Source organism: Equus quagga, chromosome 21 (assembly GCF_021613505.1).
Source record: "Equus quagga isolate Etosha38 chromosome 21, UCLA_HA_Equagga_1.0, whole genome shotgun sequence".
NCBI classification, from domain to species: domain Eukaryota; kingdom Metazoa; phylum Chordata; class Mammalia; order Perissodactyla; family Equidae; genus Equus; species Equus quagga.
Window position 1 is genome coordinate 37,886,417 of NC_060287.1, and position 13,480 is coordinate 37,899,896.

Here is a 13,480-nt window from a genome sequence, read left to right on the forward strand (position 1 = left end):
GAGGGGCGCGGCGGCCCTTCCGGCCTCTGTAGCCGCGCCGTCGCCTCGTGGGCGCTGGGCGGGCGGGCGCTGGGCGCAGGGCGGGCGCGGGCTTCCGCTGAGGCGGGCGGCGGCCTCTCCCGCCCGGGGCTCCTCGGCCGCCCCCGCCGTCCCGTCCGTGGGCCGCCCGGGCCCCGCGCCCTGCTTTCTGGGGCAGTCTCGAGTTGTCCCGAAGTTGTCAATGTTCCCGATGCCCCCAACTTCCAGCTTTTAATGTCGCGCCTGGCAGCTGTAGTACAAACCTCGCCAGTGTCGATCACTTAGCTTCCTCATTGTCGGGGTTTTGCCCCATTGACAAGCCTCTTGCGTGTGTAAGCGGTGATCGGGCCGGTCATAAGGACATTTGATGGGAAAAAGTGTTATGGAGACGCCTGGGTTAACCAACCGTGAAAGGCGTGATCAGCTTTTAAGATACTTGAAGATGCAATTCCAACATAAGGGAAAAGGTGTTAGGTGGTTCCCCCCCCCCTTTTTTTTAAGGTTGCATGCCTTCCCTTATCAATTGTTAAAAGTAAAAAATTTAATTTTGATCTTGCCATCTTGGCACGTATTAATTTCCAGTGCCTTGACAAGTTTAGACTAAACGGCATGTCTTCAGACATTTTGGGAAGATAATTCTTGTTTTGAAAACCTGAAGACTAATGGTCTGGCTTAATCTCCTCTTTGAGTGAGTAGTTACCATCTTGGGATTCTGCCGGGCTGTGCAAGGTTTATGTGAACATACGTCTTTAATGATAAAATCTCAGAAGAGGTAAAAGATAGTTTTAATACCACTCTTTCAAACAGTTTAAATTGTTTCTGTTCTCCAGGATGGAGTCTGTCTTGTAAAATGTCTACTTTTACACACAGTAGAATCTCCTGTGTTCTTGGGATGAGGGGGTTATATTTTTTCCTAGCAAAAATCACAAGAAAAGCATCAGTCATAGTTGCTCCAGAATCATATTGGGTGTCAACCCTAGGCCGGTCTCTGTGGACTCAAAGATGGATGGAGTGTGGATCTTGTTTTCAAGGAACTCAGGGAGGGAGGGCCTGCATGTCGTGTAAAGGATAATTATAGTAAGATGTATTAAAACCCTGTGAATGCTGTGGAAGAGGTATGGACCCTGAATGCAGAGGAGGCAGCTCGGGGAACTTGCCTTTCACCGTGATCTTGACTGAACCGGTGGGCTCTGCTGGGAAAAGAGGCTCCTCTGAGGCAGGCTGGAGAGCAGGCAGCGTTTCCCTCTGCAGCTTGTGTCAGCGTGGCCGCGGCCCCGGCCCCAGCCCCAGCCCCGTGCAGGGCTTTTTTCTTGTTCCTATAAAATACTGTATCAGGTGGTGTCTGCGCTGTTACCCTACAAAACTCTTACTTCAGAGGTTTATTCCGGTAGCATTTTTTATATTCCTGCTAGAAATAACCACATTTCAGCTGTTAGAAGTGTATGGTGAAAGTCGTGGTTGTAGTTCAGGAAACTTGATTATTTAATGGAGGACACTCGTATTCTCATTTCAGGGAGATCTGGTTTTAGTTTCTGAGAAACAAAATCACCTCCTAAAAAATGAAGATAACGATTTCTGCTAACTTGTTCTTTTTTATAATTTAAGCTGGAAGTAAAACATAGGTGCCTCTACAATTAAAAACATTGTCAGTTATGCATTTGAAGTTATGCACAGTTTTCTAATCCAAGTGCAGATTAGCTAACATCATCTCTGTGATAGTAAATCACACATCTTCTTTTACTTTTCTTTTCATTTCAGTAGTTAAATAAGCGGATCACTAAAGTTTATTGCTAGAAAAATTTTGACTAATATACTAAACTCGAAATAATTCCTTGGGCATCATGACGTGGAAGCCACCTCGGGAAGCACAGGAACGAGGGTTGCTTCAGCTCTGTGGAGCAGTTGAGTATTAGTTGTTCATGCAGGCATTCTCCCCATTCTGAGATTTTTTAAAATAAGTTCTTCATTTTTAGGTGAGTCCCTGAAGATGTAATGTTGTATACTCAAGTTAGATAATCTAGATTAAGACCTGTAAGTTTGTAAATATATATACTAATCATTTTCCTCCCCTGACAAGTTCAGATTTTTCCATCTTTATTGCTCCTTAATAATAAATCAGTGGCCAATCCATCTTCATGGTCCATCAAATTTCATTGAGGCCCTTTGATCTTAACTCTGGATTGGCTATCTAAACATATGGCACTTGCTAAAAAATTGAATCTGCAAGGTAACCTTCCCACCTCTGCTAGTCTCAGTGTGAATGGGGCCCATCTAGTAAGATTTCATAGTTCATCGCAGATCTCTTGAGCCACCTGGCACTGCTGCCACACTTGCCAGATCGTCCAGGTGTTTGAACAGCATTAAGGGAGAGCTTTGCGATAGGGACAGACGGTGGCCTTGTGTGGTTCCTCCAGTCAGGTTGAGCTCCCCCAGTAGTTGCTTTTTACTGTATTGAAACCAGGAGAATTATTTATTTCAGACGTGTTTTTGGAAATTTCCTGTTGGTCTGGTATCATGGATGAGAGAACCTGGACTTTGTGTTCTGTTTGATGTAGGTCATGATTGCACTTCATGGGCACTGTGTATGAAGCGCACACACAGAGGGGAGGGGGACTTGCCCAAGCCCAGGCGGCTGGGAGCAGAGGCAGGATCTTGACCCTCACTACACTGTCTCTCAAGAGAGAATTTCGTCATGGAGGACTAGAGAACAGGTGCATTTCAAGTTAAATTTAGTTTTAAATTAACATCCTGTTTAAGAAAAAACAATAGAGCAGAGAAAGTTCAGAGCGGAGGGGATTTGACTGAGGAGGAATCAAGTTAGAATCAGAGTGTCTTTATTGAAAAAGTAGTGTGTGTGTGGAAGGGCAAATTCAAGCTAAGGACAGTCCTCCCCCAGCATCCACGGGCATTGGTTCCAGGACCCCCGCGGATACCAAAATCCACGGATGCTCAAGTCCCTGGTATAAAATGGTGTAGTGTTTGCATGTAACCTACACACATCCTCCCGAGTAATTTAAATCATCTCTAGATTAGTTGTAATACCTAATACGCTGTAAATGTGGTGGAAGTAGTGGTTATACTGTATTGTTTAGGGAATAACGAGAGGAAGAAAAGTCTGTGCAAGTTCGGTACAGATGCAGCTGTCCTAGGTCTTTCCATCCAGCGTTGGTTGACTCTGCAGATGCTGAACCCGCAGGTACAGACCGACTGTAGTCCTAAAATTATAGGCAGGAAGGAGAAGGTACCTGCTACCAACAAAAAATGATGTGCGTATGTTTTTGTAAAGTAAAAGAAAAGTAGTTTGATAGCATATATCACGTTGATGACGTATTTCCATCTCTTTGATGTCTTCCCAGAAAAATAATCGGCTCTTATTTCCCTTTACAGAGTCAACTGTTCCTTCTATTTCAAAATTGGAGCATGTCGTCATGGAGACAGATGCTCTCGGTTGCACAATAAACCGACCTTTAGCCAGGTTTGTTTGTTTTTTCCTTTTTCCCTGTTTTCATGTAAATTAGCAGAACTTCGTGTACTTTGCGCAGGTAGTTAATAATTTCCATGTATCCAGCAGGTCCTTTTTTCTCCAGTTGCTTTATTTTCCATTTGTGTTCATGAGTGTGTTCTGTTGTTTAAGTGAGAGTGAGGCAGGTGAACCAGCCCCCGTGGAAGGTCTGTGAGCACCGTTCCGTGTTCTTGCCATTAGAGAAACTTGAAAGATAAGTTTTTAATGTTTGCACGTTGGCTGGGACCACTCTCCGTGCCTTGCCGCCCTGCCTGCGCCCTGATAGACGTGGTCCAGAGGGTAGCCCCGCCAGCACCGACTTGGCCTCTTTTCCAGGCCCCGGTGGCTGCAGGTGGGCTTTCTGCTGTCTCCCTCTCCGGGCAGCAGAGGAGGCTGAGCGAGCGGCCTGCGGGAGACGTGGGCGTGCTTGTCACAGACCCACGCATGTGCCCTGCACTCAGGGCTTCTCAGTCCTCTTGGGTGTCCTCTCTTTTGGACCCCTAGTTGAGGAAACAGCAGTTTGCTTTAAAAGAAACATTAAAAATGAAACTCAGCATTAGAAGTTGGGCGTTTCCCGTCGGGGCTTTCTGGCTGGTCTGCTCAGTCAACTGAGAAATGCCGTTGTCTTGGGCTTAGGCCTGCTGTGAGTTCAGATCAATCAGAAGTTAGAATTTTTGATAGTTTGTTTTTGGTTAATTGAAGAAAAGGCAAAGGTTTGCACCCTACAACTGATCGCTGGTGAATTAAAGGGAGAAAGCACCTCTCGTAGGAACGGAAAACTTCCGTCTGTGTTGAACTGAACACTTGGAATTGGAAAAATCTGTGCTTCAGTCCTTGCACACTGAGGGCTGCTGAGCTCCTTCTCATGCCCGTGGTCCTAGCGCGCAGCCTCTGACCACTGGGTACCTGTTACCTGTGACCCTGCACGCTGCAGCCTCTGCCTTTGAGCTCGTGTCTTTCTGTTCACATGTAACAGAATAGACATTTATGTTTTCCTGTAAGTATTTAAGAAAATCAGCCAATTGATGTAAGAAAGAGACATTGGTAGTATTTTCTAATTTAAGCCCATAGAAAACTCTACAATTTAATGTGTTTTTAGAAGGGGGGTGATGGCTTTCCTCTCCCCATTATTCCTGATTACCAAGTGGTTACTATAACAAGAATGTATCTTCTAGTAGCTTTAGACGTGTCTCTTTTTTGAATTTTACAATATTGGAGGACTTGCTTTAAATTTTCTGTTTTTTGTAGATCTTTTTTAGTGCTCTGATTTATGAATTAAATCTCCCCAACTAAGCTAGTGGCCATAGATTGGGTGGTAACTATGCATCTTCAGTGTCCACTGAGTTCTTTGATTTGGGGGTAACTTATAGAGGTACCAGGTGTTGGGCTGAGAGAGAGAAAGCTCCCCTATTATGAAAGTTTTCTGTAAGTCACCCACAGACACTTGGTTTATTTTCTTTCTGAATCACTGATTACCTAGACTGTTAACCTGAAGTTAATTTGGGCACTATGGATCAAAATGAGGCAATGACTCCATTGAAGTGTGGTGGGGTCGGTTGTGTTAACTTGAGCATCTTGTTTTGCTTTGCTTGGTTGGTTTTAGGTAATCTTGGCCACCACTGATTTTAATGGACCTGCATTGCCCCCTTTAAGTGAAGTTTCTTTCATGAAACAGCCACTTCCCTGAGTGTGACCTAAAATCACTTTTCCTGTTGAATAATTGGGCTCAGTATAGCTTTCCATCAAAGTTGTCACACTCTGGTGCTTCCAGTTGGAAACTGAGTCCATCGGCTTTGGAACATCTGAGGCCCCAGATCAGTTGACTCGGGGCAGTGCCAGATGGCTTGGGGAAGGTGCCAGGCCCTGAGTGGAGGGTCTGCGTGTCACATGTGGTCTGGCTGTCGGATGTTCCCCCAAAGTGGGTTTCTAGCAGCAGACCTCGGACTGGGGAGTTCTCACAGAACCACCCCCCTTTAAATGGAGTGCAAGTGGAACTGGCTGGTTTTGTAAAGCCACTTACAAAACTGCTTTGGACACATGTTGAGACTGAACATTTATTTTTCTAAATCATGTGGTTTGTTGGTTCAGCTTGTGAATCTCTAGTGTATTCAGTGTGGGTTTCTTTTTAAGCTTCGTACAGTGATGTGGACATTAAGATTCATGTAATATATTAGCCTACTAACTTAAACATGGTTTGTTTTTTCAGACAACTTGATTTTAAGAAGAACGGTACAATGTAAGGTTTCAAGTCTGCCTGATCCAGTTTAAAGCACAAGGGCTAAAAGGATTTTTTCCCTTAAAAGAAGGATCGGAAAAGAGCAAATGTTTTAAGCTATTGTATTATGTAAACAGAGATCCCACCAAGAAAATGTAAATATGATAGGTGTCCATGAGAGTTAGGAAACCCATGTGGTGTGCCTGTTTCCTACAAGACCAGAGAGCTTGATGGGCTGCATACAGTAGAGTCACGCATTTGGTTTTAAAAAAGTAATTTTGTATGGGGAATATGATTATATGTGAATTTTCCGACATCTTGGTGTCTGCTAGCTTGAAGTATAAGAAAATGTTAGCATTCTATTATTTATCTTACATTAAAACACTTTAATAACGTGGGACTATAAGTAACAATTACAGTTTCTTCTTGGTTGCTGGCTGACTTGACCGAAGTCACTGCTCCAACTCTGTTTTCATAATATGATGGTTTGGGTATTCTCTTCAGAAGACACGTGTCTGACTTGCGGGAAACAAACAAGCAAACAAGCGTTTAGCCATTTGCAAACAAGTTGTCTCTTTGCAATTGTCTAATATATGCACAGCAGCCAGTAGAATTCCCCTTTTTATTTTTTTTTCCCCGCAGACCATCTTGATTCAAAACATCTATCGTAATCCCCAAAACAGTGCACAGACGGCTGACGGCTCACACTGTAAGTCCCACAGTTGGAGAAATTTTTTTAAAACAATGGTGTTAAAGAGCCCACTCTTAATTGAGACAAACAATGTTGGCTTCTGAGCTGCTGACATAGAGCTGTTGCAAACAGGACAAGGTGCTGGAAGTCCTTGGTGCCTACAGCAAGAACTCGATACTTGGCCACGTTCAGGAGGCTGTCCTAGGGAAGGTCACTGGCGGGCCTCTTCCCTTGATTGACACTTGTTAATGAGAGGGGTCCGTCATGTGGCATTTGAACAGTATCAGCCCATCATTGGTCTTCACAGTGACTGAACCCCTGGCATTTATTAAGTTCTTTCTGTAAAATTAAAAATCTTAGGAATATTTAGGAAGCAATAAGGTAAGTTGCCCAATAAGTGTGGGTTTTATTTCACCATTATAATTTTTCCTCTAGGAAGTGGAGATTTCATGATATGTAATTATTGTATTTCTCTAATACAGTAATTTCACCATCCGTTTATACAGGCACTTTTTTCTCTCAGTTGTTGATTAAAAGTTTTCTGTAGCATCCAAGAATACTGCGGTGGTAGCCTGCCGAGTTATTTGCACTTTTAATTGGATTGGAACTTTGAAGTGGAGAATTTTTCCATTCTGTGACCAGAAATACAATATTAGCATATCATGGGATCTCTGTCACATTGCAGTGTTAGGGTGCTCCAAGACAGCCATCAACTAAGAGAAAACATCTCTGCTTCAAAAGAAAATAACTTGCTCTTTTTTCAGCACTGAGTCTTGACTGAAGCGATCGCCACAGGAAACCGGTTAAGTGTTTAAATTTAATTTTCCGTAATATAAAGTTGTTGCGTTTTGTATTTCAGACCATTGCCCTCTTGAACATTTACCGTAACCCTCAAAACTCTTCCCAGTCTGCTGACGGTTTGCGCTGTAAGTTCATACAAGTTCCTTCCCTGGTCCCCTGGGCTTGCGTGTCAGAGCTCAGTGTCAGCTCCACCTGGTCTGCGCTGTAGTGTCAAGGACCGCCTTTCTCTAGAGGTGTCGAGAGCTTTTGTCCCATGGCCCTGTGGAAACCGCTGCTTGAGATGTGACTCCTGCCCCCCGATCTGAGGAGACAGTGACTGGAAAGGGCGCCCTTTGCACTAGCCCAGAGCTGCTCTCGCTTCGCTCCGCCCGCCGTCCCAGGGAGAGCGAGCTTGGGCGTGACTGTGCGGGTGCTCTCCCACTTCAGAGCAGCAGTATTGGGAACTCTCTCTCACTTTAAAACCAGTCATTCTGAAATTATTTTTCAGATTTTCTTTCTTATTAGACATTTTTCCCTTAAACTCTGTTTTGGAGATCATGCTTTCATTGTGAGAGCCTCGCTCTGAGGATGTTTCCCAAGTGAGGGTCCTCCGAGTTGCATTGAGCCCCCAGTTTTCCTCGACACCAGCCCTGTGCCGACTCGGTTTTTAATCAGATGCTTTATGCAGGTCTCCAGCCTCAGGAGTTAGTGTACTGCATTTGGAAAATACGGGGTCCTTGCTGGGGAACTAGCTCTCAAGTGGGTGTTCAATAGATATTATGATTTCTTCCTCTATTGAGAAGTACCAGATTGAAGTTAGGAATATTGTATTTACTGAGGGCTAGTTTTTAGAGAACAGGATACATAGTAGTTTCATTGGAAAGTTCAAAAAACTGAAAGTTAAATTTTATAGCTACTGAGCTGTAGAATCAATTTAGTCATATGGATAAATTGAAATGAACATCCTGGACTCTTGCTAAAACCAAGAGGTCCAAACCCAAAGGTAGATGCTTCTTCCTCACCGACTGATGTTAAAGCTGTAAAAACTAAGAGAAGGCGCTATCAGAAGTACCCCCGGATAGCCACAGACCTACCAATGCGCCCTTGGCCGTGAGCCCTCAGTTTATAGGGTGAAATGGTCCGAGCGGGCACCACCCACTCGAGCCAGCCCCAAACTGGGAGGCCTCCCGGTTCCGCGCCTGCGAGTGCACTGGCGCTTGTCTCTGCGGGGGAGGGGCTGGGAAGTTTTTTCTCACAAGACACTAGATGTTTTTCGATGCTAATACTGACCTTATAGTAGGGAATTCATTTCTTTCCCTAAATCTGATGGTTTAAAATACCTAGGTTTGGTTTTGTTTTGTTTTTTAAGATCAATAGGTGGAGGGTAATGTTTATATATGGACTTAATAATGATATTTTTAACAGCCTGCCCTGGGGTAAAAATGAGTGAAAAGTGGGTGACTGAGGAACAACAATTAATAACTCTTTGCCCTCATTGTTTATTTGGGGACTGCGTATGCTTTATTGACAAAAGAATGTTGTATTAGTTTTCTTTGTGTCTTTATTTGCGATTCACAGTACTCTTGTTTTGTGTATGCTACAAAATAAAAGTTTAGCTGTGCAAAATATTCCAATTCTGGGGTCCAGATTGTACAAATTAAATGAAATTCTCATTCTACAATCTAGGAAGAAAATCAGTTTAAGTTGGTAAACCAGAAGTATTTGGCATCAGAGCCTTCCAATAAAATTTCAACCAGCTAGGTTCCTTAATTTCCTAAAATTACTGGCTGTTTTTTAACATACCCTTTCATCTGTAGAAAAATAAGCTTTCTATGCTTAGATTAAACTTAAATATGAGTCCCAATTTAAGAATGTTTCTGTAAGAAAACTGTGTATTTTTCAAGTTGTATTATTTAAAATATATTGAGTCATGTAGGTAATTTTTTTTTTTTTTGTCAATCTCTGCCTTTCAAGTCATTTGGATTGACTCATAAGTTTTAAGCAGAGTATAGAAGATAAAATATGCCCACGATCAAGCATTTTCAAATATGAACTTTCCAGAAGCTATTAAAATACAAGATTCTATGGTACATGGTAATGATAGAAATATCATGATTTCAGCCAGTGTTTTAACCACAACCAAAACTTGATTCTCAATCGTGCTACGACTTGGAGCATGTGGATTTGTTTTTTCTCTTCTCATTTTTTCTGAGGTCGAGAAGGAAGTTAATTTTAAACCTTAAAACCTGCCCTTTGGAATGGGCTTCTCTTGGCGAGGTTTTCTCTTGTTCAGTACTTGGTTTCTGTTCAGGAAAGGGGATCGTTCCTGCAGCTTTTAAATTGGGACGGGCTGTCGAGAGGAGCAGTTGTGGCCTGATGCGTTCAGTGTTGAGTTCTAAAGCAAGCCACATTCCTGGAAATTCAAAAATAACTGAAATGCAGGGAGCCATCCATGGGCCAGAAAGTGAACTAAATTATTCTCAGAATCAAAAGATTGAAGTTAGTTCTTATCCTTGAAGATGAAAAGGTTTTTGAGAGAGCCAGAAAATTTCTCAACAGCACAGTCTGGGATATGCCACAGCCCAGATGCCCTTGGTGGGGTGTACAGAGGAGGCCACAGTCCAGGAATGTGGCCGTGGAAGGGGACACTTGAAGAGTAAGCTGGCCCAGTTTGAAGCTGCCGCTGGGTGGGCTCCCGATCTAGTGTTTGGAGCATCAGTTTATTGACACACCAGCTTTGTGATTTCTCAGATTTAGGTTAAGAGAACTCTAGAATTCGAATGGTAAAATTTGGTAGAGAGAATGACAATGGGGATAGAATGTAAATTTGCAAAATCTACCCACACAGTGGACATGACTTCACTTAGTGCATGTGAATTATGAAGAAGAATGAACTTGATGAAATTAGTTTTGGAATATAAAATAAGAATGCTTTCCTGAACAAAGCATTGTAACTTTCCCTTTATTCAGAGGGCATTCAGAATACTGTAATTGAACTTGGTAATTCTACTGAGTCTTTATTGATGGTCATTTGGGTTTTAATCACATCAGAAAGAATTTCCTGGCATTCTGTGTGGCTGATAATCTGTAAAATAAACTAGTCAGGAACATAAGCTCTGAATCGCTTACCCTCCTTTCAGCTGTCATTTTAACCTAATAAAGGGGGGAAGTCAGTGTGGTTACTTGGCCTCTATTTTAAATCTTAAAAGGAAGAAAATTCTCATTTAAAAATTTCTTGAGAGTCAACTTTTTCCTCACTCTTTCTGAAAATGTGGCCCTTTGATGCTGATTAAAATTTGTTGTGGTTTTAATATTTTAATAGCCAGAATTGAGACTGTCATAAGGGGCATTTAAAAATGTCACCACACTTCACAATTTTAACAACTGGCTGTGTAATGCAGTATCTGCAGTGCTCCACGAGAATGCAACTCTGTTGTGCTTTCTCTCTAGATAACCTCATGTGTGTTACTGTAGCAGTGTGAGTTTAAGCACGAGCTCTCTCAGGTCCCGTGCCCTGCTCTAACCAGCCAGATTTCTGTTGTCTGCAGGTGCTGTGAGCGACGTCGAGATGCAGGAACACTATGATGAGTTTTTCGAGGTGAGATCATTGACTATTTGAAACTGATAGACCTGTTCATTTTCTCTATCTGTTTGGGAGGAGTTCATTTTTCCTCATTAAAAACAATACTTACCCGTGAATTATGTTGAGTTACTCTTTCATCTTTAATGTGTCATGAGCCTAACACCACTGTCCCTCCTCCAGGAGGTTTTTACAGAAATGGAGGAGAAGTACGGTGAAGTTGAGGAGATGAACGTCTGTGATAACCTTGGCGATCACCTCGTTGGGAATGTGTATGTCAAGGTAGGAGTCAGGAGTGAGGCATAAGGGGTGCTTGCTGTGCTTTGTTAGCTGTGAACCTTGACGTTGGTACTATTCACGACTTTCCATGCACTGACTCGGCCCTCTCCTGGCTGGACGCCCATACGAGATAGAAGCTCGAGTAGAAGGACTGACGGGCCTCCGTGCTCATGGTTCTTCTGGTGTCACATATCTTCATCGCTGTTGGTTAGAGGCTGTTTGTACTGGGGAGAAGTTGCTTTATATGTTCTTGGTTTTGTTTTAATAAAGCTTTCATTGCCTATGCCAGTCATTACATTTGCTCTTTTAACCAATCGAATTTGAAAACCAAGGCAACATAGTTGGCATAATCTTGGACCATCACAAAATTAAGTAAGCTAATTGTAAAGAAAGGATTGTCTGGTTTTTAAATTGCTGTACAACATTACTCTGCCTTTTTTATTTTACCTACATGAACATGTAACATATTTGCATCAGTAATTGAAAACATTTGTGATTAAAGTGTGGTGGCAAGCATTCTTGATTTATCATTTCAGTTTCGCCGTGAAGAAGATGCGGAAAAGGCTGTGATTGACTTGAACAACCGCTGGTTTAACGGACAGCCGATCCATGCGGAGCTCTCTCCCGTGACCGACTTCAGAGAAGCCTGCTGCCGCCAGTATGAGATGGGGTAGGTGTGGGCAGCCTGGAGCTGCTGCGTTGTTGGGAAGCTAGTGTGCTGTGCACTGACGTAACGATGGTGGTTCTTTCCCTCAGAGAGTGCACACGAGGAGGCTTCTGCAACTTCATGCACCTGAAGCCCATCTCGAGGGAGCTGCGGCGGGAGCTGTACGGGCGCCGGCGCAAGAAGTGAGTGTTGCAGTGGGTCTGTCGTAGCTTTGAATTGCTGTTAGTGTTTTCAAATGAAGTTTGGCCTGTTATTTCTGTTCTTTAAAAGGCACTGCTTAGAATGTAGTGCATATTTTAAAGCACACAAACCTACTCTTTGAAGTAGACTTTGTATGCATACCTCTCCCTCCTCCCCAAGTAGAGATCAACCTCAGTGACTAAGCAGGGGCCTGGTTCAGCAGGTGACCTGAAAATGCAGCTCGTGTGTGCGGCCTGTACGCTCCGGGTCGGGTGCCGTGCCTTCCTTTACATACTGCACGTTTCCCTTGGGGTTTCTTGGTTTTTTTTGGATTGGGGAGGTTTCCTTGGTTTGATTTTTGGAGGGGGGTGGTGGCCTCGCCCCTGTGGACCACCGGCACAGTTGAGCACGGTCACCTCTGTCTGGTCCTGGTGTTTCCATGCAGGTATTGGGGAGAATAATGAGTCACTCTCCTGCTTAGTTTCAGCTCTGACCCCAGGGAGGTTCTCAGCCCTCTCCTGTTACACGTAAATAAGGAAAGGCAGATGTTGCTCGTGATTCTGCTTTGTCAACAAAAAGAAGCATAAGGGAAAAGAATCCTGCTTCCTCCCCCTCCTCCCCCCAGTCAGCCTGATGGACACCTCAGCCCATGAGCCTCTGAGCAGGGACTGGGCTGGGGAGGAACCTGACACTGGTGTCAGGTGAGGGTGAGGGATGGGTACGTCCAGTTCACCTTTTTCATTATGATTTCCCCGGATCCTTTGTTGGCGCTACAGAATATGGAGGCTGTCGGACCTCTTCGGTTCTGAGATGCCCTTTTTGCCCTGACACTTGCACATCTTAGCGTCTGGGTGTGCAGCTGTGAACTGGCGTTGGTGTGAATCTGCGCTGGTGTCATCAGCTCAGTGAAAGGGAGTGTTTGAGTGTTGGGCACTGTGATTTGGGTGTGTGTTGGCCTGGGTGCCATGGTTTTGTTTCTTTTCCTTGCTTGCAGGCATAGATCGAGGTCCCGGTCTCGGGAGCGTCGCTCGCGGTCTCGGGACCGTGGTCGCGGTGGTGGCGGCGGCGGCGGTGGAGGCGGTGGGGGACGGGAGCGTGACCGGAGGCGGTCGAGAGATCGTGAAAGATCTGGGCGATTCTGAGCCATGCCGTTTTTACCGTATGTCTGCTAGAAAGTGTTGTAGTTGATTGACCAAACCAGTTCATAATGGGAATTTTTTTAAAAAACAACAAAAAAAAACAAAGATGGGTTTCTGAATAAAATTTGTAGTGACAACAGTATTGTTGGTGTAACTTATTTCTTGTGGAAAGTGGTTCTTTTAAATCTCTTCCTTTGCACACCTGCACGTCGTCAGTCCTTGAGGTAAAGGTTAGTATCCATCAGTCACTTGGGGGATGAAGGACACTGTGTTTTAAAACCAGGATGTGAAATAAAACACCCAGCAGTGGAGGGAAAATTCATATGGGGGAAGTCAAATCTGTTTCTCCTTGTCTGCATATTAGCAGTGATCCCGCGTTCTCGCTGAGGCTGTGACTAGCCTGGTGTGGGGAGCCTGTTGAAGTCCCTT

At 44.0% G+C, this 13,480-nt stretch overlaps 1 protein-coding gene across 4 annotated transcripts; it reads left to right on the forward strand.

Moving 5' to 3' along the window:
• Nucleotides 1-3,344: 3,344 nt before the first annotated feature.
• LOC124231493 (splicing factor U2AF 35 kDa subunit-like protein) lies at nucleotides 3,345-13,193 on the forward strand. 4 transcript variants are annotated; one of them, XM_046648306.1, is made up of 8 exons: nucleotides 3,346-3,493; nucleotides 6,378-6,444; nucleotides 7,286-7,352; nucleotides 10,755-10,804; nucleotides 10,970-11,068; nucleotides 11,602-11,735; nucleotides 11,822-11,914; nucleotides 12,907-13,193. In XM_046648306.1, exons 4-8 carry the CDS (start codon nucleotides 10,775-10,777, stop codon nucleotides 13,052-13,054), a joined length of 504 nt encoding a protein of 167 aa, XP_046504262.1. In that variant the 5' UTR covers nucleotides 3,346-3,493; nucleotides 6,378-6,444; nucleotides 7,286-7,352; nucleotides 10,755-10,774; the 3' UTR covers nucleotides 13,055-13,193. The 4 variants fall into 4 exon arrangements, with proteins under 4 accessions (XP_046504263.1, XP_046504262.1, XP_046504261.1 ...); XM_046648307.1 differs by lacking the exon at nucleotides 7,286-7,352 and having other exon boundaries at nucleotides 3,345-3,493; XM_046648305.1 differs by lacking the exon at nucleotides 6,378-6,444 and having other exon boundaries at nucleotides 3,355-3,493.
• Nucleotides 13,194-13,480: the final 287 nt, after the last annotated feature.